This window comes from Mya arenaria, chromosome 15 (genome assembly GCF_026914265.1).
Source record: "Mya arenaria isolate MELC-2E11 chromosome 15, ASM2691426v1".
NCBI classification, from domain to species: domain Eukaryota; kingdom Metazoa; phylum Mollusca; class Bivalvia; order Myida; family Myidae; genus Mya; species Mya arenaria.
In genome coordinates this window covers 32,376,974-32,398,693 of record NC_069136.1, presented here as the reverse complement: position 1 = coordinate 32,398,693, position 21,720 = coordinate 32,376,974, and the positions used below count along the sequence as shown (strand labels likewise).

The 21,720-nt window shown below is 35.2% G+C and overlaps 1 protein-coding gene and 1 long non-coding RNA gene across 4 annotated transcripts in view; one reads left to right on the top strand and one right to left on the bottom strand.

Moving 5' to 3' along the window:
• The window catches only part of LOC128220107 (uncharacterized), a 131,082-nt gene that overhangs the window by 38,965 nt on the left and 70,397 nt on the right, over nt 1–21,720 (top strand). For all 3 annotated transcript variants that reach the window (XR_008258721.1, XR_008258720.1, XM_052928371.1), the window contains exon 5: nt 2,261–2,318. Coding sequence is in view for 1 of the 3 variants with exons in the window: in XM_052928371.1 (XP_052784331.1) it covers nt 2,261–2,318 (58 nt within the window). In the remaining 2 variants the exon portion in view is untranslated. The remainder of the gene's footprint in view (nt 1–2,260; nt 2,319–21,720) is intronic.
• LOC128220110 (uncharacterized) lies at nt 15,858–16,847 on the bottom strand. The gene is made up of 3 exons (XR_008258723.1): nt 16,814–16,847; nt 16,326–16,423; nt 15,858–15,992 (listed from the first exon to the last, which is right to left on the bottom strand). It is a non-coding gene; the product is annotated as an uncharacterized LOC128220110 (long non-coding RNA).

Genomic DNA, 21,720 nt, shown 5'->3' with positions numbered 1-21,720 from the left:
AGTGTAGACAGCAGCGATGGGAATGATAATGGTCACAGCAGCTATGTAAACAGCAGTAATGGGAGTGGTAACAGCGGTGGCAGGAGTGTAGAAAACAGTGATGGGAGTGGTGACAGCAGTGGCAGGAGTGTAGACAACAGCGATAGGAGTGGTAATGGCGGTGGCAGGAGTGTAGACAGCAGCGATAGGAGTGGTAATGGCGGTGGCAATAGTGTAGACAACAGCGATGGGAGTGGTAACAGCGGTGGCAGGAGTGTAGACAACAGTGATGGGAGGGGCAACAGTGGTGGCAGGAGTGTAGACAACAGTGATGGAAGTGGTAACAGTAGTGGCAGGAGTGTAGACAACAGCGATAGGAGTGGTAACAGCGGTGGCAGGAGTGTAGACAACAGCGATAGGAGTGGTAACGGAGGTGGCAGGACAGCAGTGTTGATGAGTGGGAATGATAATGGCGACAGCAGCGATGTTAACAGCTGTGATGGTAGTTACAGTGTTGGCAGAAGTGTAGACAACAGCAATTGGAGGGGTAACAGCAGTGGCAGGAGTGTAGACAATAGGGATTGGAGGGGTAACAGCGGAGGGAGGAGTATGTTCAATGTTGTTGGAACAGGTGTGCAAAATTCATATTGTAAAGTGGAGATGGTTTTGTGGAGTGTGTTTGAAGTTTGTCGGTTCGTGCCGCAACCAAATCATGCATTGTCGTCTAAGACTTGGGTGTAGTTCGCTTAACCATGATCTTCACAGAAAAATATCATTGACTCCCCTTTATGTACGTGCACCGAAATTGAAGATGCGTCCCATTTCCTCATGATATGCCCTTTATACTCCACCCAGAGACAGCGATGTTTCAATGATCTTCCTTGTGCACCAACTATTCATAATTTACTGTAGACAACAGCGATAGGAGTGGTAACAGCGGTGGCAGGAGTGTAGACAACAGCGATAGGAGTGGTAACGGAGGTGGCAGGACAGCAGTGTTGATGAGTGGGAATGATAATGGCGACAGCAGCGATGTTAACAGCTGTGATGGTAGTTACAGTGTTGGCAGAAGTGTAGACAACAGCAATTGGAGGGGTAACAGCAGTGGCAGGAGTGTAGACAATAGGGATTGGAGGGGTAACAGCGGAGGGAGGAGTATGTTTAATGTTGTTGGAACAGGTGTCAAGTTGAAGATGGAACGAGTAAAAATGACGGGATTGTAATCAATTTCAATGGGAAGGGTAATAATGGCAATGAGAGGGGTCACAGCAGCATCAGAGGGTGTAAAAAGGTCTAAACAGCCTTGTATGTTCAAATACAAATAATGCTGACATTACACACATCATTTTTTTTATACAAACCTAGAAAGGATTTTTTGTGTGCAAAATTCATATTGTAAAGTTGAGATGGTTTTGTGGAGTGTGTTTGAAGTTTGTCGGTTCGCGCCGCAACCAAATCATGCATTGTCGTCTAAGACTTGGGTGTACGCTTAACCATGGTCTTCACAGAAAAATATCATTGACTCCCCTTTATGTACGTGCACCGAAATTGAAGATGCGTCCCATTTCCTCATGATATGCCCTTTATACTCCACCCAGAGACAGCGATGTTTCAATGATCTTCCTTGTGCACCAACTATTCATAATTTACTTTTCGGTGACGATCGCTTAACTTTTGAACAAAACAAGGACATATTTCTGTGTGTGCAGAGGTTTATATCAAGTTCAAGGAGATTCGATGCTTGATCGGTCTGTTCGGATGGTGTTTGGTGTCGGGGGCGGTGTGTCATGCATGAGATGATAGACCTACTATACAGCTACATGTGTTAGAAATGATAACAGTATATAAGCAAATATATCACACTTCTTATTTTAAGCATCTTGATCGGATTTGAATATTATGTTTATTGAACTAAATACCTATTAGGAAAGGAATTTACATAAGTTTTTAGTAACTTGTTTTCCAATCCTTATTATTTGTATTGTTGTTAAAATACCTTGTATATGTAAATTTGAAATAAATACTGTTTAAACTAAAATTCATATTCTTATTGAAATTCCTGTATGGAATTCAGATCAGCGGTATAGGGTCTTCATGGCCCTCAGTGCCATAAACATTTTGATATAAAATGTAAATAACTATTCATTAATAAAAACTGACTCGTTCAGTAAGACTACAGAGTTGATGGAGAAAATAAACAAATTGGCATTTCATTATTTTTTTGCTATTTGTTTGTCCAAAATTCCATATCTGCTTATTAATATATATATGTAATTGACAGGCTGACCGACTGGTGCAGAGGGCCCGCTGGCGTCATCCGAGCAACAACAAAAAAGAAGGTATTTATTTATATAAGTCTATTATCATATCTTATCAAGTAAGTGCCAGTTTGGCATGGTTTCTCTGTTGTAGTTTATTTTTGACCTTTGTTGTTGTGCACATACAGTCAAACCTGGTTAAAGGGTCACCTGCTTTAAAAGGCCAATTCCCTTATCGGGCCACTCCAATTCCCCCCTGTACGTTTTGACTATACAAAGTACATGCATTAAGCCGCCAACTGTCTAACGTGGCCGCGGCCACTATTTTTTGACCCCATGAAGCCATATAAACACTACCCATGCAGAAATTATTTTAATGTTTTTTCAAATCCTAACAATTCCTATGATTTCTTAGCAAATACCAATGTTTTCTCATTTGCAAAACATTGGAATTCTTTGGAATAGACAATCCTAACAAATCCAAAGAATTCTTAAGACTTCTTTGGATATTTATATTGGAAAAGAAAGGAAAAGATTGGAATAATAATCCAAACTTATCCTAGCTTTTCTGAATTGGAAAAAGTTGTCATTACTTAGAAATGCAACCATTTTTCTGTAAAATGAAAATCCAAACATTTGGATTAGTTAGGAATTTAGTATCATGACATTGAGCACATAGGACAACTTACTCTATAAGAATTCAACAGTTTCCTTTTTCAGATTTTTTTCAATATAATGTCTAATGTTTACCAATGGTATTGATTAATATTTGTGAGTAGTATTTTGTTATCACCTGTTGCACAGAATTCATCAAAACATCAGTTGATGAGGTATTTTCATGAACCTAACTTCTTGAACTTGAATCATCGAAATTAAATGAATCTGATGAACTGTTTAACCATTTAAAAGATGAGACGACCAGCAGAATATAATAAGATGCATCAGCAACAGGCAGATAGTTGAGGTAGCTGTGGTTACAACTGACTGTTGCATTTAGAGTAACACTATTGGCCCAGTCATAACCCAAAGATTATAAATAAAAAAATAAATAACATGCTTAAAGAAAATTCCATATCAAAATAACATGAACATTGAAATTAAATTTATTTTAATTAAAGCACCACATATATCATATGTATCATGTAAGGTGCCATGGATTGTTCCACTCACAGGTGATTGTCACATTGCCTGGATACAGTAATATATTTTTATAATTTTTTATATATTTTTTATATTTTTATTATTTATTATTTCGGTCAAGATAGTGAATATATGTCATTTAAAAAAAAAATATTACTAACTTTTTCAATGAAAAATTGTGGAATATTTTCTTAAAATGATATATATTCACTATCTTGACAAAAAAAAAAATATTTAAAAAAAAATTAAAAAAAAAATATTTAAAAAAATAAAAATAAATATACCTGTATCCAGGCAATATGACGAGCACCTGTGGTATAAACTGGTTAATTAGTTGCCAAACAAGTTAAATGTACCTTCTTTCAAGGTTCACTAAACTAAAACGACCCTACAATTATTGACAATGACGCAAGGCGATGTCCAAAGTTTTTCTTCCAACTTTCGGTTTCGCTTACGTCTTTATTAATTAGAAATAAAATTAGATGGACCATGATCTCTGAGAATGGGGAAAAATGCAATTGATTTGCTTGTAATTGATTGTCTCTCAAATATTTACTAAAAAATAAAAATTCTAACGTAGCTATATATTCTAACGGTTACGCATTTAAGACGAAACGCTCTTCACTGGCGGAGGTAATTTCGAACTCCCGCTATTTTTGTCGGAATAATGCGCCAAATAAACTGAAGTGTTGTTTCGTTTATTTAAGGTAAGTTCAAGCGAAGTAAGGGGTGTAATTCAATTACTTTTATAACGATCTTTTACGCTAACATTATTGTTTAAAATAACATAGCAACATATTGAAGTAATGAGCAAATATGTTTTGTTGTAATACATTTTCGCGACAAACGTACGAAATACGTTTGTGTAGAAACACAGTTAAATGAATGTTTGTGACTTACGCGTACAGCTAATACTTCATTGTTATATATTTTAACAGCTATTATATTTGTTTCTTAATGTATGTAAGCTAATTTTGTCTAGAAAAAGAATCAATTGCCATAAAGGGTCGGCAGTGATGCAAAAGTGGGTGGGGAAGGTCAAAAACTAAAACGTTTAAAAAGTCCATGTTTTATATAGTTTTGAGGAACGATCTTTTAGGGGTGTGAAACATATATTATTGGCAACATGTTTTGGGGTAGTAAGGAGTTAACAATTTTTACAATAAAAGATTAATTAATATTTTGGATCAAAAAAACTTTCACATTTATTCAAAAAAGTCTCTTGACATTGCTTATCACTTTGTTTTGTTTTTTTTATGTCAAAATGCCCCAGACTACCTATTCAACAATGTTGTGAGTTCTTTATTATATTTTGTCAAATAAATAACCACTATGCAAGCAAATTATAGTTTAGTGTCTGAAATGATGTTTCATGTATTTTAGCCGGCCTAAAGGAGCTAACAAAGATATCATCAGTCCACAAAGGAATCAACCAGTGAAGGAGAAACACATTCAAAGCTGTAAATTGCCAAATCCATCAGTGAGTAGACTATTTTTAAAGCACATGGTAAGATTTCCATGTTGCAATGGATAAATGGATATGAGTCATGCTTGTGAAATATTGAACCTCAAAACTTTAAGTAGAAATTGATATTTTTAACATTTTAAATTGTGGTCCTTCAATGGGCTTTTGCATCGCTGCTGACCCTAGACCTTTTAAATAACCACTATGCAAGCAAATTATAGTTTAGGGTCTGAAATGATGTTTCGTCTATTTTAGCCGGACTTAAGGAGCTAACAAAGAAATCATCAGTCCACAAAAGAATCAACCAGTGAAGGAGAAAAACATTCAAAGCTGTAAATTGCCAAATCCATCAGTGAGTAGACTATTTTTCAATGCACATTGATTTTGAAAACAATATTGTGGATGTGTGGAGTGGATTTTATTTGTAACGGACAAACACTATTAAGAATCTTTAAAAAAAAATCAGACTTAATATATTTGAGCACTTTGGTTCGAACAAATAAAATAATATATCATTAATTTATATACCTGTGACATTGAAATCTTAATTTGCACTGATTTGATAACCAACTCGCCGTTAGAAATTGGAAACTATTGGCAGTACAAATAAAAAAAGAAATATTTTTCAGGTTGGAAGATGGATGTCAAAGTCTCAGACAAAAGCTTCCAGAGTTAAGAAAAGATCACTTCAACAAAAACAAGCACAGAAGAATGACTGCAAAAAATATTTTCGCAGATGCGTTTCCTCATCAAGTGTATAAGGAAAACGGACCTGTCTACAGAGACTAGATGTAAATGTCAAGGACTGAAATGAGCAATTCAATGGCTCATTTCTAATTGTGTTAAGTGTCATAAAAAATTAAAACTGTTCTAAATGGACATGTAGTAATGATGAAATTATCATCCTGTTGGGAATAACATTTACTTATTCATGAACTTAGTTCATGAATGACATTTTGAAAAAATCATGTTCATTAACTGTCAAGTTCATTTACTAAGTGGGAGTTCATGAACATGATTTGTCCAAATTGTCATTCTTGAATAGTTCATGTTATTCTCAAAAAGCACACGCTTGACGTCACTGACATGGATATTAATTTGATGGACTAAAGAAGCTCCATACATGGAAAATGACAAATGCGAATCAATTAATACGCTGTCTAGAATAAAAAATAACAACTGTATAACTAATTTTATCAGTAAATACAAAACTGTGAGTCTAGCCCGCTGATGCCAAAAATTAAGTCATTAATAACTATGCATTTAAACTCCAGAATGACCTTTATGAACCATTAATGTACAGGTGATATTTATTGTTTCTTAAATACAATAACTTATAAACTGTGTTAGTTTGAATTTTTTATCCATGTTTTCATGCACATTGGTTAAAAGTACATGTTTGAAAAATATAATGATATAATTAAAGAGAGATAACTGTTTTACTTGCGTTTATGCTGTAAGAGCGTAGAAGGGCATGTGAGTGAATTTCATAAAGCATGTTAGAGCATCTTGGGTCATTTGCTTGCTTACCCTACTGCATTCATACAGCATAAAAGCAGTAAAATGTGAGCATTACTTATAATTTTAATACATAATAAAAAAATGTTCATTTCGGTTAAACAGTAGGAGTACTTTTATCTTGTTCTGTGCGTATCGCAGGCAGAAAAAGGACTTGCAGTTTACTCTAGATTGATCATGGTGTTAAAGACCTTCGCCAACAGTTATGTATTAAATAATGCAATTGAGTATTTGTTCTTTTAGAAATGTAACCAACAACATATGTTGGTATGAAAGAATAGCTGATTTTGTAATGTATTATAATATATTTGTTTTAAATGACTAATCCTTAATTAAGAAAAGTAATCTACATTTCATGATGAAATGGAATTGGTTGCGTAAAACTGGAGCTTACAAGAAAGTGTTTTCTATTTTCTTGTTGACTAATTTTTTTTCATGATAGTGGTTGACATTTTTATTTTTAAACAAGAAAGTTATAATGTACCTTTTGATATCAAATGGTTTTCTACGACATGTGCAACTTAAAACATGACATGTTGTCTGTAAATTTGTCTGTGTGTTCACATGCATTCTGGTGAACAGGCTTTATCACTAATCACTCAGCAAAACATTGGATTACTTAAGAATTTGGTAGATATAAAATGATAAGAAAACCTAAGAATTTTTGGGAACTCCTAACAAATCCTATGTTTTTCAATTAGACTCCAATGGGTAAAAATCCAATGTTTTCCATCTAGGAATACATAGGAAAAGATAGGAATTTTGCATCCAGATTCAGTTCGGAATACTTAGGAAAACATTGGATTGTGGGGCCAATACCGCCCATGTTTTCCAAAGTATTCCAACTCAGAAAAACATTGGATTACTTAAGAATTTGGTAGATATAAAATGATAAGAAAACCTAAGAATTCTTGGGAACTCCTAACAAATCCTATGTTTTCCAATTTGACTCCAATGGGTAAAAATCCAAAGCTTTCCAATGTTTTCCATCTAGGAATACATAGGAAAAGATAGGAATTTTGCATCCAGGTTCGGTTCGGACTACTTAGGAAAACATTGGATTGTGGGGCCAATACCGCCCATGTTTTCCAAAGTATTCCAACTCTTTATTCCTAGGAATAGATAGAAAAAGATTGGAAATTCTAAGAATTAAATCCTAAGATTTCTTAGGATATTCTTAAGAATACATAGGAAATCCAATTTAATTTCTGCAAGGGTTAACTTAGCAGCCATTATGTCACTGACACTTCCACTAATACAAATTCCCAATAAACCGTTAATTGCATACTGAAGATTACGGACAAGTACGACAACCTAGGATATTTCCGTCATCAAATGAAAATACATATACAGTTGAACACCGTTAATCCGAAATTGTTGGGACCAAAACTATTATTTCGGATTAACAATTTTCAGAAAATGACAGCATTCACGAATTATCGATGACATGAAATACTAAGTCGTAAAGATTGCAATGTCAGTTACATGTTACCAATAAGATACATTTGGTTTGAGTGATCTTTCATATACAAAAATATTTGTTGATTTATTGTTTAATAAATGACAAATAATTCGTTATTATTATATTAAAACTACTTTGTGATCCATTGTTTAATAAATGACAAATAATTCGTTATTATTATATTAAAACTACTTTGTGATCCATTGTTTAATAAATGACAAATAATATGTTATTATTATATTAAAACTACTTTGTGATCCATTGTCACCTCAAGCCGATATCCGAGTGGATTCAAAGTACGGTGCGAAAAACTATGACATGCTGGGTTCAAAATAAGAATTGATAAATAGGTGTGATTAAAGATTAAAGATTTAGTTAAACAAAGAAGGAGTAAAATTGGGACTGAAAAATAATTTCGGATAAATGGTGTTCGGAAAAGCAGTGTTCAACTGTAACATGTAATATGCATGTTTACTCATCGAGAAATCATGTTTATAACAAGTTGGGGAATGCTTTTAACAGAATTGGCACAATTAATGAATATACTAAAACATTATTAATTACAAAGTTGATTATCAAATACCGACAAAATACACAGTTTTTTATGATTTCACAGTTTGCACTGTGACTTGAAGTTATGAAACAAGTTATGATTTGTGGTCATTTCAATATTTATTTTCACGGACACAGATTTATTTATTACAAATGAATATTTACATTGCATTGTGCGTGATATTATTTCTAATTTTGATTCTCCTCAGCAATCTCCATATCATCATCAGCATCTGAGTCCTCAGAGTCTGAGCTGCCAATGTTCTTCCTCTGAAACATACATATCTATTATATTAGAGGACTCGGATGATTTTAGTAACTTCTACTGTTCAAGTATGTAGGTTATTTCGTAATAATTTCCTTACTACTACCTATCGCCTTTTGTTTTGGTGCAACTTGGAGCTTAGCATGTAAGCAAATTCCAAAGATAAGGCTAAACAAAATAAGCATCTATCAAGTTATTCTGGAAAACCTGTTAGCCAATCAGTGCACAACGTAGTGAACATCTCGGCCCTTTTGTAGGGAGCGTAAAGGTAGCAATGCACCTGGAATAATAATTATTGGAATAATGAGTACAAACATTATACCATATGATATCTGATTGATGCAACCAAAGGTTAACAATGGAATCACCTGGTCAAATACGTGAAAGTTCTTATTTTCCACATAAATCTTTTCAGCTGCAAAAGATCTTTGGGTCCTTTTCACTTCAATGTCAGTCATTTGCCAGGTAGTACATCCATAGCCAGTTGTATGACTTTCAGGAACACAATAGATTTTGTTTGACTGCAAACAGAAGAAGACAATCATGAAGACAATTAACAGCTCTTATTTATATAAGATGTGTCAAATTTCATATTTTAACATTAAAATAGGGTCTGCAAAGATATATTCACGACTGGGCTTGATCAATGTTTATTACTAAACAATCAAGAAAGTAGCGAAAATATGTGACAAACGGATTAATTGATTCAAAGCGCGGCTTTTTTGGTAAATTTCATATTATAACATTATAATAGGGTCTGCAAACATATATTTGCGACTGGCTTGATCAATGCTTATTACTAAACAAACAAGAAAGTAGCGAAAATATGTGACAAACCGATTAATTGATTCAAAGCGCGGCTATTTTGGTAAATTAATACAAGATGCATTCTATACATGAATAAAATTTATATATTTTAACCCTTTAGCGCATGTATACGAGTTTGGCCGACATTGCCCATAAGCGCATGTATACGCATTTATCCGCATTTATAGATTACTGGATGTAAACGCATCGCCCGCATTTTGAAAGGGTCATTTTTATATTTCAATTTTGCATCTTTCTTTTTGTTAACAATATCGCAGATATTTATAAAACTAAAGCAAAGCATTATGTGTATTGAATTTCCCGTGGAAATATTGTTTCATAAAATTAAAAGGTAATTATTTATTCTGCTAATCACAGGTGTTATATTCTATTGTGACGTAAGAGCAAGTAGCCGATAATGGAAAATCCCCAATTTTAATTGATGCCTAAATCATCAAATATATTATGTGACATCACTTTAGCGTTAAAATAAATAAAGATTAGACAGGCTCTTAATTATCTTAAGGGTCTTGTCGTTGTTGGTTTAGAACAAACACTGGTGTTAACCAATGGGTAGGCACTGTGGTTGACCAAGTATCAGAGACTTTGCTGTAAGTCCTTTTAGTTGTTGGATGCATTCAGGGTAATCTCTGAGAAAAGCCATCATTGTGGGCCTGTCAATTTTAAACAATCTCACTGTCGTTGGCATGTTGTTCTCTGTCATGGATACACTCACAGGGTTGTCAGCTTAAGTTCTGCAATATAATGTTCATGTGTACACTACTTTGTGTTTGGAATAAATTATGCACATTAACTCAAAATTCACCTCTGAATTGAAATGAAAATAATGTTTAAAAAGGATGTGTGCTGCCTCTATTTGGTCTAAATAAATAAACATGTTGGTTATATTATGATAAAATACCTTTAAAACAGAAACATTTAAAGCACCAAAATTTAAAAAAAAAATCATTCTTAGACTAACCTTCCACGGACCAAATCTCAGACAGGACTGAACTTTATGTGACCAGCTTCCATTTAATAAGTAAATACTATTTCTCTATGTAGCCCCTTCAGAATACATCAGACACCAGTCCCTTAAACATAGAATTACATACAATTTATTAAATGCATTTGAATAAATCAGACAAACCATACAACAACTTATTGTTTACTATGTAACAAATGAAACAACACCAGCAATGCGATTGTCCATAGCATGTCAATATTTATATAATAAAGAGATAATCAGAGTGGCATAAATGGTCATGCGGATAGTGACGTAAAATCAAGGTGCCAGTTGAACAAGTGATGTGTATCGATAGTGAAATTTTTTGCCGTGCATACATGTACAGTAAAACAAACAAATGTCCTGGACTTGATACATGTTTTGAATGGGTAGACAACACCACATGATTTCCTGCCATATGCAAGTCTGGGGACTGACAAGGAAACCAGCTTGACACATGACTGGTCGGTGAACCAAAGCGCCGGCACCTGCATGCAAGCCTACGTACACATAGACATGTTAAACACATTTATAGCACAGCGTTACATAACTTATGCAAATAAAAAAGAACAAATTGGAATGCAATCCCAGCACCATGAGTAAGAAAATTGAGTCGAAGTTCCTTAATCCACAGTTTGGGAGAGAAGACCTTGTATAATTAATATTGGTTAGAAATCTGGCTAAATTCAGTTTATAAAATTTGTTATTTCCCCGTCCACCAGAATTTTACACCATAATAAATGTTTTAAATTTATCCACCAAAATTCTGAATATTATTTCAACTACGAGATAATGTGTATGTTATTACTCTTTATGACATGTTATTCTACGAGGGCTGTATGATAAGTTCGCAGGCTACGTTTATTGAAGGTAAAAACAACTGAATATTGTTATGAAATTTATATGAGCATGATTATCAACATCAATAAAATATAATACAGAAAACAAATTAAAGTTAAATTAAATGGTTTACAAATAACACTGAAATTAATACAGTACATAAACGACACCCGGAGCACGACGTTGGAAAAAACATCTTGACGTCAAAAAGTACATAAATGTTTTTTACTTTTCTACATAGTCACCATTTAGTTGCACAGATTTTCTGTGGCGTGAGATCCATTTGTCATATGTTTCCATGTACCAGTCTTCTGGAAATGACCCAACAATTCTCTGCGCTTCAATTTTAAGTTCTTTGACATCGTTAAAGCGCTGTCCCCTCAGTTGCCGTTTAACTTCTGGGAATACCTGGAAATCCATCGGGGTAAGGTCAGGACTGTAAGGGGGATGCACCAAGGTCTCAAACTCCAGGAGACTGATTTCCAGCAGGGTTGAGTTAGCCCTGTGGGCGGGGGCGTTGTCCTGGTGTAGGATGACGTGTGATAGGTCCAACCCTGGCCGCTTCTTGCGTAGTGCCTGCACGAGATCGCACGGTTTAAAGGATCACACAAAACACATATAAAACCACAATGGCATACACTTGTACATTGTAAGAAAACGGTATAGCATATATGACAACAACTTTTATAAAATAGCACATTCGTGTTTCGTTTGTACACAGCAATATAGCACATTCTCAAAAAGCATTTCAAGCACTATTATTCATAGAATAAGATACAGGATTCATTTTTTTTTTTTCAAGATACAATTTAAACTGGTTTAAAAACGGCTGTGATGTCTGTTTGTTTTCTACATGCAGTGTAGAGAAATTTCTTCGTCACGTAGCTTTCAATGTTATCAAATTTTATCATGATGTCATCGGCGTCCTCGTTTGTTTCAATAAACGCACAGAGCTTTTCACATAATGCTGCTGCTTCTGATGGAGTCAGTGGGGTCGGAGTAATCGCTTCTTGGTCGTCTTCTTCATTGCTTGAGTCGTCAGCCTGGGTTATTCTGGCGTCGTGAAGGTCCCTTATGTTATCACAGTCGTCAGTCGTTTCATTCGAAAATAAGTCGGCATCAATATCGACTTAGTCGTTGATTGAAGTTGTTTGTCCGAGGATGCCTGCGAGCTGCGCTAGTGGTACGTCGTCGTTGGGTTCGGTTTCTTCATAGTCTACCACCTGCTCAGTCGATTAAGAAAATCCTGCATGCCGATAGCAGTTGGCTATCGTTGTTGGTGAGACATTGTTCCATGCAGTACGCATCATTCTGAGTGCGTCCAGTGCTGTTATTGTGCACTCTGAGTTATTGTCTATGGCTTTTAGCTTGTTTGCGGTAAAAAACTTTCGGATGACACCCTGGTCCATTGGCTGTGTCACACTTGTTGTGTTTGGTGGTAGAAATACCAGTGTGATTGCCCGCAGATTGTTCATGTCAGGGTGTGCTGGGCAATTGTCAACAACCAATGCAATTTTACGATGACGTCTTGCCATTTTCTCATCGAGCCGTCTCACCCATTCTTTGATCAGTGTCAAAGTCATCCAGGCTTTTTTGTTAGCACTGTATTCCGTTGGCAGTGTTTTCACATTTTTAAAGCATCTCGGGTTTTGGATTTTCCGATTACTAGCAGAGGAAGTTTTTCTGTGCCACTCATGTTGGCACAGATCATAGCTGTCAACCTTTCCTTGCTGACCTTGCCCCCATGACACGGAATCGACTTAAATTCCATTGTTTTGTCAAGTAATGCCCAATAGAAAATGGCTGTTTCATCGGCATTAAACTCATCGTTTGGGCTAAATGTGTCTAAAATAGTCTGTAGGCGCACCTGCCAGCTAGTGAAGGCATCGGCAGTTTTGTCGACAGAGTTGGCCTTACCATTGACCTTCTTGTGTACAATGCCATGGCGGTTTTTGAAACGTTGAAGCCATCCGGATGAGCAATCAAACTCAATCTCAGAAATGCCTAATTCTTTGGCGAACCATCTGGCCTTTGTTCTGATCAACTCGCCATCAATAGTGGCATTCTTTTCCCTGGCGTTCTGGAACCATTTTAGAAGCACAGCTTCCACTCTGGGATATTTTGCACCACGTGCTTTTTTCATTCAGGTTCAATGTGGCCAGCAAGGTATTTCAATTTAATCTGCTCTTTAATTTTGAGCCAGGTTGATAGTGTGTTTGAGGGGACGCCGTATTCTGCCGCTATCTGCTTCTTTGTCTTGATTCCCTTCTCTACTTTGATGATGGCTTGGTACTTCTCATTATAAGATTTCGATGACAATTTTCTTTAAGAACCCTTACTCCCAATAGCCGATCCAGATATCCCCCCGGATACCAGGTCTTTCTCTGAATTGGTCGACCAGAGCAGTGGAACTAACATTTGACATTTTGAAGTTATTCTTTCTGTGCCCATTCGTGATTGTTATCAAATCAATAAAATTTTCATGTTTTATACAATACCAATAAGAGCTTGAACAATAAATGTCTCTTTAATCAAAAACATAAACAAACAACTTTAATTATTCGCACTTACCAATTACATTTTTGTATCCTCCAATTATGACAGTTTGTTATATTGACACGCACAGTATTTTGCGACATGCCACAAACCATCATGAATATTTTCACACCTACGACTCGATCTACAGTTCGACATAAAGAACACAGGAAATGTGTGAAATTTGACCACAGGGACTGAAAAACAAGGTCGACATAGCGAAAAAGTCGAGATAAAAAAATCGACCAACAGATTTATTTTATATAGAATAAGAAGGAATAAATTGGGGACGGGGAAAAAAAGTCAACACAACCGGAAAGTCGACATATCCGACTTCGACATAGGGAGTCTGGACTGTATTATTATTTTATTATTGTATTATTATTATTATTATTATTATTATTATTATTATTAAAAGTTGCAAGAGTATTAACCTTAGAGTAATAAGCTGCATTTACGGTCTGCCCGTCTGGTATTTGATGTTGTAGTATCATTCTGCGCCGGTCCATGAAAAACACAAACATGGGCTTCCCTCCAGATAGTGAGACATGTGCCTTCTTAGGTTGAGGTTCATCTGTAGTTTTCCAGATAGAAGTCTTGACCTTTGATTCTGGATCGTAGTGCCATAGCCAGGTTTCATTTGTCGTAACGATCCTATCCAAGAATTCCTCTCCTTCTCTATGATAGCCTTGGAGAAATTCCTGTGATGCTTCCATTTGTCTCCTCTTTTCATCATTAGACAGCAGACAGGGGACCCATCGCGCACTAACTTAATCATACCAAGATCTTCCCGTATTATTCTGTGTACAGTATTTAATGATGCCCCGACCTCATTTGAAATTTCTCGTACAGTAACACAACGGTCACAATCCGCATTTTAACGATTCTTTCCTTAGCGCCATCGTAGACAATGTGTGGTCGTCCCGTTCGTTCATCATCCTCTAATGTTTTGCGTCCATTCCTGAACTTTTCGTGCCACTTGAACACTAATGTACGGCAACATTTTTGTTTCTGACCTTCTTGTAGCTTTTTAAATGTTTGCGTTGGTGTTGACACAAAACTTTGTTTGCTCGCACTTCCACGTCGGCTGTTGACGTCATTAATTTTTTGCAGCTTACGTCACTGTTTTTGCTATAACTTATGTTATAAACAACGTACAATGTTAAAACTCAACGGAAATGACGTAATGACGTCGTACGTGAGCGTGATATTTTGATGCAATTCTACTTATACTTATATGGAATATATATAACATTAAATACTGGTATACTTTTTTAAAAATCAACGTGCTCCGGGTGTTGTTTCCATGACTGCAATAGAAGCCACGTGTATGCTTATAAACGATGCTTTAACCTAAGTTTTTTTATAATATTATTTGGGACATTTATATTTGTAATGTTTAGCGTTTTCATAACTATACGATTGAAATTAAGAATATGGCACCACTTTTCCGCGAACTTTTCATACAGCCCTTGTATGTGCTTAAGCAGAACATCCCTTAGTGCATCGGTATACATAGCCCATCCCTAAATTTGCCACGAATTGGATGTGGAAAATGGGTGGCAGTTGGTGGAGTATTGGAACGGGTGGCACTTGGTGTAAAACGATGAAAAACAGAATAAAATGGGACTTTGATCTAATTTTTCACCATTTTCCACCAAATGCCACCCCAACGTGGCACTTGGTGGAGTATTGGAACATTTTCCACCAAATGCCACGTGGCAATTTTTTTCACCAAATGCCACCCCAACGTGGCACTTGGTGGAGTATTGGAACGTTTTCCACCAAATGCCACGTGGCAAATTTTTTCACCAAATGCCACCCCAACGTGGCAGTTGGTGGAGTATTGGAACGTTTTCCACCAAATGCCACGTGGCAGTTGGTGGCAAATTTTTCACCAAATGCCACCCCAAGGTGGCAGTTGGTGGAGTATTGGAACAATTTTCCATCAAATGCCACGTTCAGTTTCTTTGATCTTTTTTCACCAAAAAATTACGTGGCACTTGGTGGAAATAAAATCATGGGATTTATGAAGTATGCATACAACAACCTAAGAACAACAAAAAACATTTCTTTGCAGTCATTTAGTTTCATATGTACACAAAATTACAAAGGATCACAGTTGATGGTGAAGAGCTGTCTGCATTTCTACATTTGGAGAAATCCTGAAAACAGTTTTAGTATTATTTATTTTGGAGGTTTTATTTTAGCTATCATTATTCAAAATATATTTCAAAGTTAGATGCATAAATAAAATGACAACATTAAAAACATACTCTTAAAAATAAGTTTCTTCAGCTTTGGGCCTAGCCAGATTAATACCAAGTATAACAACAAAATGATATACCATAACTAATTATAGAATTCAGCCTCATACATTGAATCATTGCAAATATGTTTTACAAGAGCACTTGTCTGTTGTATTAGCAATGACAATACAGGTAAAAAGTTAATTTAACTACCGGTTTTGGTATTTTGAATATTGAAATGTCAATAACCTGTTTCTTTTCTTTAGTGATGCAGTCATTCGGTTGTTGTTTTCTGCAAGTTTGGCTATACTTCTTCTGCTATAGAAGTCCCCTATTCATATTTCTTTCTGAAAAAAGCGATCATTTTAATAAATCTGTTCAATATAACAGGGTTTGCCTCACAGAAGAATGTTATTTGTTCTACAATTTGTTCTACAAATGTCTTTGGAAACATGTGTACACCAAGATTCACTTGAATATCTTTATTTTTTCAAAATCATGCAGCCAACAACATGAATTACACCAAGGCTTTGTCAATACCAATAACGATTTTTCTTAAAAACACACACACCCTTTAGATCATATACATCTTCTACATCTTTTCTTGACTGGCATTTAATATTGTTTATCTCACCCTTCATAGCACTTAGCACTTTTAAATAAGTATAAGCTAATAAAATATGATAAAACTATGAAGTCAGTCTTCATTTAAGTTATTGTAATATTCAAATATTTACCAAAAAGGTCTTAGAATCTTGTCCAAGTACATTGTGGGGGGTTTTGTCTGGAAAAAATGTGTATAACAATTCTTTATACATCTTCAACTTCATCGTACAAATTGAATGATAATTTTTAAACTTAGTACATTGCTTGACTGAGTATTTGTCAATTATTTTGGAATAAAGTGAAACATACTTGACAGTACATGCATAAAGCTTATCTCTTAGTCAAACTTTAAACAAAGACAAAGAGCCTAATATGTGTAAAAATAAAATAAAATGATAAGTCATGATCTTATTTGGATGTTAATATGATAAAAAAAAAACAGTTACCTTATAATCAATCCATTTTATTAAACAAAACTGCACAAATTTTTTTCTCACTATTCAAAGTTCCACAAAATTAATGCTAGTAACTGTCAGAAGATTCAAATATTTTGAGGAGATTTTCCAGCAGAGAGGTCATTCCGAGTCTAAATCGAACATTAATGCATCCCTGTACCTTTGGGGAAATAGCAACAGAGCACATGTACACAGAAAACTTAGTTTAACTCATCATTATCATGATCATGATAATCACCATCACATTGTTGTTGTTGTCATCATCATCATCATCATCATCATCATCATCATCATCATCATCATCATCATCATCATCATCACCACCTCCACCACCACCACCACCACCACCACCACCACCACCATCATCATCATCATCATCATCATCATCATCAATAACAACATGTTGTTGTTGTTGTCACCACCACCACAATCATCATGATCACTATCACCACCACCACAATCATCATAATCACCAATACCACCACAATCATATTCACCAACACCACAATGAACTACCAACAACAACACAATTATCAAAATCAACCACCACCACCACCACCACAATCATCATAATCACCACCACCACAATCATCATAATTACCACCACCACCACCACCACCATCATAATCATTATCAATAGAACCACCAACATCATAATCATCATCAATAGAACCACCAACATCATAATCATCATCAATAGAACCACCAACATCGTAATCATCATCAGTATAACCTGAGCAACATTACCAGTTAGTTTTAAATAGTAGCATATGTAATGTTGCTAAAACAGCAGCATGAACAGCAACTGTCGTAAATTCTATTATTATTCCATCATGATAAGTAATGGTTCCATTTTACAGAACTCTTGAGATTTTCTAAGTCTTTTTTCACCAAATGCCACCCAAAAAATTAACTAAGTTCATTTTTTCACCAACTGCCATATGAAAAATTAACTAAGTCCAACTTTTTCACCAAGTGCCAAATGAAAAAAAAACTGAGTTCAATTTTACACCAACTGCCACCTCCAGTTGGGTGGAAATTTCATGGCAGTTGGTGGAATTCTTGATATTCCACCAAGTGCCACCCATTTTCCACCAAGTGCCACCCATTTGCCATGGATTTGGGTGGCATTTGGTGGAAGTTGGTGGCAAATTTAGGGAAGGGAGCATTACCCACTGCCGACAGGTGGATGCCGTAGGCCAGGAAGAAACCCGAAGTATCTAAACCTATATCTATAGATAGGGTGTCGTGTGCGCCTGTCGATTTAACCCAACTGCGCCCATGGCGATTTATGCGGATTCTTTTTTTATTGATTTGTGATGATGTTAAGTCACATTGCTTAAAAAACAATTAATCTTTCAACTATAAATTCATCCGTAAATCCATCATTTATTGTATTGGTAGCTGATTGCGGTGAGGTGATGAAAATTATGTCCTTTTTTGGTGATCAAAAGAATGCAAAAAGGGAATATTTGTTGGATTTTGTTTCTTTTTACATTTTCAATGTCAGAGTGTCAAATTTCACTTCCGCTTTCTTTTCCTTCAATCAATTTCCATACATTTGACCGAAATTAGAATATATTGCATTACATTAAAGATATAAACATTTTTAAATTATATGCTTAAACAATAAAATGAATTCTACTTACCGTATTATACTATGTATAGGACGCTAGCATAGATAGGACGCAGGCAAAAAAATTGGTGAAAAACCGGGTAAAAACCCTTGATATATAAGATAGGACGCACAGAAAAAAGGTCAAAATCGGAGCCGAAAAATTTAGGTTGGTAAAGTATTTATAACATATATTAAAGTAAAAACAATAAAAAAAAAATGTATGTAAGGCATATTATGATAACTGTCTTGTGTATTTCAATAATCATCGTTGTATTTCGGTAATTAAGCGTATTTCGGTAAGTCCAGTATCCGCCATATTTGTTTTGACGATGTATTTTTTGGGATCGTGAAAATGGCAAAGGTCAATATAAACCATGCGATATTAAATTTTATAGCAAACTGATATGTACTTTGTTGTTTATTTCAAGTAAATTTATACATTAGATACGCAAGAAAGTAACAGTAGCACAGGTAATTATACAGTTATATTCTGTCAACCTGATGACGCTTTTCTTCAATTCACCTTTGTCGTCTTCTGACGGTGTATTGTAAACAACAATGATATAAGTCTTATAGTATGCGTGAATGTTCTCAAATGTTAACACCCTCAGCTAAGTATTAAAACACGTGTTAAAGTGCAAACAAACAACCATAGGGTATTACCATCGCTATAGTTCATTCTATTGATGTTTTTCTAATGACAGACAACGAGTGTTTTTCACACCTTTGCACTTTTGAAAAGATTTGATAGAGACTTTGCAGTATGCACATTCCTTTATCATTATTTTAAAGCAGTAACATACAACCAAATGTTTTGTAAAATATCCAAACGTTAAAATCGTGAACAACGTTTAATTGGTATTTACCTTATATCCCGATTTTCCATTGCCGTTATAACTCAATCCATATAAAGCGCTGACTCACATAAAGTTTTGTGAGTAGCGTCCCTTTTGTAAAAAAAGTAAACACTCATGTTTGTTTTCAATTTATTTCTCAATAAATCATTTTAAAGTAAACATTCAATATATTTCTGCGTTTGTTAACTTGCGTGATTTTACCTACATCAGATGTTCTCTTCGGTGGATACTTTACTGGTAGTTACTATTACCGTGTTCGTCCCCGGTCTGACATTTTTGGCCTGAAACTGATAAAATCCTAATAGCATCGAAAGGACGCAGGCAATTTCAAAGGTCTTTCTTTTTTTTCCGGGTGGAGGGGGGGGGGGGGGTGCCGGGATTGTCGCTGGGTCCGGACCGATTGTGGTTCCAAAATTTTAGAAGCCCTGCTACTCACCCTGGCGTTGGCGTCGGCGGCGGTGTCGGCGTCACACCTTGGTTAAGGTTTTGCATGTAAGCATCTTTAAGTCATTATCTCAGTAAATACATCAGTTATTGCTTTGTCTGCTTTTTATGATTGCGCATGTGTATGCTGGATTGGAACACCCCATGGTAAATATGCATTTGGAAAAATCCAATTCTAACGTATCTGCTAGGGCATCTTAAAGAGACCAAAAGGGAACTTTGGTACCATTTCTATCTTAAGTTCCATGCAGTGGATGTTCCTTTACAATGTTAACAAATGCCACAACATCAGGAATGTCATCTGTTGACCAGTATAGCCATTTTAAATTGACATCGTTATAAAGTTTGTCACCCCTAAATAAAAAAATATATCCATCGTTTCCTCATTCCAGTTTGTTTTTTGAATTGAATAGGAGGATGTTACTAATGCGCACACCAAATTTTGCTACACATTGTCACCCTCTTCCACAAAACACTTTGCTTCCTTCCAAGTAGCTTTTGCTTGGAGCATGATGTGAAATCTGAAGATTGATGACAAAAAACTGACAAGAACTGTATTAGCATTATTAAGCATTATTTGATTCCCAAACCACTTTGACTAATATCAACTTAAGGGAGCAAACATTTTTATCCAAATCACAATATTTTGCCTTAATAGGTATTTTTTCTACAAATATTAGATTTCCAATACCACATTAATAATGCAAGCTATTTTAACTACTATGGTATAGAAGTATTAAAGTAAGACTCATTTATTTATCAAAATGCTACATAAATATCCTATAAGTTTGATAAGTAATTTATGGAAAAAGTCAGTTTATTAGGATAAGACTTCATTCACTAAGTAAGATGCTACTGCAATAACTTATATCGCCTCAGAATATCAAATATAAGGTAATCATTTAACTTCTATAAGCACAAGTTACAATACATAACTAGGATAAGGAATATTTCATATTAAAGTATTTAAAAAACAAAACAAATAAAAACACTTAAAAACTTTTATCTTCAGATGTGGCGTAAATAAATCTACAAAATTCTTTGGATTTCACAATTTTTAACATGTACATGTATATTTTTACTGTTGTATTTTTCTTTTCTGAGAAAAGTGAAATCACAGCACCGTGGCATCATTATAATGACATCATTTTGTTTAAAATCATTGAGTTACTACAGTGTTGCATATTTTTTTTAATTAAACTTGGCCTAGTTTTCAGTGCAACACTGTATGTAACTCAAGTTACGACAGTGTTGCATAAATGAAAATAGTCAAATTAAGATACGACTTTTGGACAACTTTTCATTTTAAGTACTTAAAAATTAATATTTTTAGCTCTACTGGCCAAAGGCCAGAAGAGCTTATGCGATGGTAATGTGAACGTAGTATGTGCATCCGTGCGGTCGTGCGTTCGTGCGTCTGTAAACAATTGCTTGTGAACACGATACAGTCTTCATTTTTGATTGTATCTCGATGAAACTTGTACAGTATCTAGATATCCATTAGAGCTCGGTTCCTTTCGAAAACCAGCCAGATCCGCCCATGCATGCCTAGATTATGGGTCTTGAAAGTATAAAAAAATCAGTTTGTCTGTAAACAATTGCTTGTGAACATGATACAGTCTTCAGTTTTGATTGTATCTCGATGAAACTTGTACAGTATCTAG